The 3349-nt window shown below is 24.7% G+C and overlaps 1 protein-coding gene across 1 annotated transcript in view; it reads left to right on the plus strand.

The window, feature by feature from the left end:
* The window catches only part of LOC123012205 (transitional endoplasmic reticulum ATPase TER94), a 14915-nt gene that overhangs the window by 9758 nt on the left and 1808 nt on the right, over positions 1-3349 (plus strand). The window contains exons 5-6 of the mRNA XM_044410078.1: positions 1269-1452; positions 1514-1800. Coding sequence (XP_044266013.1) covers positions 1269-1452; positions 1514-1800 — 471 coding nt within the window. The remainder of the gene's footprint in view (positions 1-1268; positions 1453-1513; positions 1801-3349) is intronic.

Consider the following 3349-nt stretch of genomic DNA (forward strand, 5'->3'; position numbering starts at 1 on the left):
ACTTAAAAATATTTTATTATAATTATTTTTACAAGTTACAATATACAACAAAAAGATGTAAAAATTAAATTGTGGTTTTATACAGAGTGACCCAAAATTTATTTCTAAGCCAAATTTTTATAACAATGAAAACAAAAAATATTCTAAAACTGATGTTTTTTTAAAGGAACAATCTTATTATTTCAAAAAAATTCATAAAATTAGTTATGGTGTAACGTAAATGTCAAAATGACAATTCAAATTGCTATACATGGTGTTTACTAATCAAGAAGCATAAGTTTTTAATCAATTTTTCAAAAAAATAAGAATAAATTTTTTCACCCTGTATTCTTACAAAAAAGAAAACAGTGAACAGTAACAAAATTAAAAACTATTTTTTTACATAAAAATTCAATTCTTGTTTTGTACAGAGTGACTCAAGTTTTACTTTACACCAAATATTAAAATTTAATTTTTTTATAACAATAAATCCAAGAATTTTACTAAAAATGTTTAAAAATCGATTTAGTTTTTTACAGGATTAATAACTTTATTATTTCAAAAAGGAAATACTGAGGGTTTCAAAAATGCCCACTGAATTTTTAAAAACGGTAAATAATTATAATTATTGAGTTTTTATTACAAAAAGAAAAATCGTAAAAAAATCTATTTTATTTTTATACAGGGTGAGTCAAATTTTACCTCTAAATCAAATATGAAAATTTAAAAAAAACATACAGTGTCTAATAAAATAATATAAACTTATTTCGATTTTTATTCTGTACAGAGTGAGTAAAGTTTTACTTCCAACCTTAAAAACGCAAATTAAATTTTCAAAATATTTAATAATTATGATTATTTTGTGGGTTTTATTGCAAAAAGAGAAAATATAAAACAATCTATTCTGTTTTTATACAGGGTGAGTCAAATTGTACCAACTGAATTTTTAATAACTGAATAATTATACAAAAAAAACTTCGATATAGTTTCTTCACAAAATTAATTATTATTTCAAATAAATAAAAATAAAGAAATACAGAGTGTTTATAACCTGGTAGGTTTTCAAGCCAAATTATTGAGTTTTTAAAAAAGAAAAAAAAAAAAAAGAAATCTAAAAATTAAATTGTTGTTTTCTACGGAGTGTCTCAAGTCTTAGGGTTAGGGTACTTCTAAGCCAAATATTAAAATTATTGTTTTATTACAATCAATACAAAAATTTTACACAAATGTCAAAATGACACTTCAAATATTTATACAGAGTGTTTATTGAACTTTTTAATTTTTTTTAGGCCAGATCTGCCGCTCCTTGCGTCCTCTTCTTCGACGAATTGGATTCGATTGCAAAATCACGTGGTGGTAACCTAGGGGACGCCGGAGGCGCCGCCGATCGTGTCATAAACCAAATTTTGACCGAAATGGATGGAATGGGAGCAAAAAAGAACGTATTTATTATCGGAGCAACAAATAGACCTGGTGATAAAAAACCACACAAAAAAACCGAATTTTTTTTTAATCAAAATTTTACTGATTTTAGACATTATTGATCCTGCAATTTTGCGTCCTGGCCGTCTCGATCAATTGATTTACATCCCACTTCCCGATGAGAAATCACGTGAGGCGATTTTCAAAGCAAATCTGCGTAAATCCCCCGTTGCAAAAGACGTCGATTTGACATATATTGCAAAAGTGACACATGGATTCTCAGGTGCCGATTTGACTGAAATATGTCAAAGGGCGTGTAAATTAGCCATTCGTCAAAGTATCGAAACTGAGATACGAAGGGAGCGCGAAAGGGCCATGAATCCGAATAGTGCAATGGATGTGAGTATTACCCGAGGTGTGTAGCACCGAGGGCAATAATAAATTCGAGGCTATAATGGTGTGATTTTTATACGAGTTTAATGATTTGATGAAAACTTTTGTCACAATTCTAATTTTTGATAAACATGACTGTAGTTTCAGCAGAAAATTTATGTATTTTGTGAGTAAAATTAATTTTTTTACTTATTGATATAGTAAATTCAGTCAAAAATGTTGACACTATTTTTTTGAAAATTTGCACATTTTTTTTAGTCGTGTAGAAACTCAAATGCTAATTTTTTTCAAAAACAAGTTCAAAAATCGAGAGATAGTTTTGTTTTTCCAAATGATATTTTTTTACTCAACAAGGTAAAAAATCACTAAAATGGGTGAAAAAGTACATTATTTTGTTCATTTCTGAGCGGTTTATTTAGTATGTTTTTAGCCAGAAAGAGAACTATTTTACAAAATTTTGTTAAAAACAAACTGAGAATTTATCAAATTAGGTCAAAAGTAGTGTTATTTTTGTGTTTTAGCACTTTTTTAAAACAGATTTAAATTTTTGCTAAAACTGAAAAATTACCAAATTAGCTATATTTCGCCTCTTATTATTTCAAAATAAATAAATAAAAAATACAGTCTTCAATAAATTTTTTTTTTTGGTATAGACTTATTTTTTACATAATTATAATAATGAATGCATTTTTTTGCAAGAAAAAATCCAAAATATTTGATTTTTGTTTTGTACAGTCAAGGTTACTTTAATCTCAAACTGAAAATTGACTTTTCAACAACAGTAAATAATTGTAATAATTATTTTGTAAATTTTTATAAAAAAAAATCAAAAAATTAAGTTAAATTTTACTTCTATTTTAAAAATTCAAACTAATTTTTTTATAACCGTGAATAATTATTAAAAATGCAATAATTAAACAAAATATTTAATATTCAAAAAAAATACAAATGTAATAAAAATTGTTGATATAAATAAATTCAATGCCAAAACGTTAATTCAAATAACTATACAGAGTGTTTGTTAACCTGGAAACGTAGCTTTTTGAACCAAAGTATTAAATTTTTCAAAAAAAGCGAAATAAACGTCTGTTTTTTTTTTTAAAGAAATATCTAAAAATTTAATTTTTGTTTTGTACAGATACAAAAATATTCGTAAATCGATGTAGTTTTTTTAAAGGATTAACAATTTTATTCTTAAAAAAGAAGAAATAGAAATACAGGGGGTCTCATAAAATTCGTTATGGTGTAAGATCTAAACAGGGTGTTTATTATTAATCTGTAAAACGTAGCTTTTTAAAAAATTCTTGATAGTACATATAAACTTATTTTTTTTAATTATAATAAATGTTTCTTTTATAATTTTTTTAAAATACATTCAAATTTTTGTTAAAACTGACTGAAAAATTATCAAATTAGCTTGAAATCGATATCATTTTTGCGTGTTTCGCTATATTTCGCCTCTTATTATTTCAAAATAAATAAATACAGTCTTTAATAACTTTTTTTGGTAGAAACTTATTTTTTACATTATTATAATAATGAATGCATTTTTTTA

Source organism: Tribolium madens, unplaced genomic scaffold (genome assembly GCF_015345945.1).
Source record: "Tribolium madens isolate multiple individuals breed KSU strain unplaced genomic scaffold, Tmad_KSU_1.1 Scaffold_91;HRSCAF=231;Tcas5.2_LG7, whole genome shotgun sequence".
In the NCBI taxonomy this organism is placed as follows: Eukaryota; Metazoa; Arthropoda; class Insecta; order Coleoptera; family Tenebrionidae; genus Tribolium; species Tribolium madens.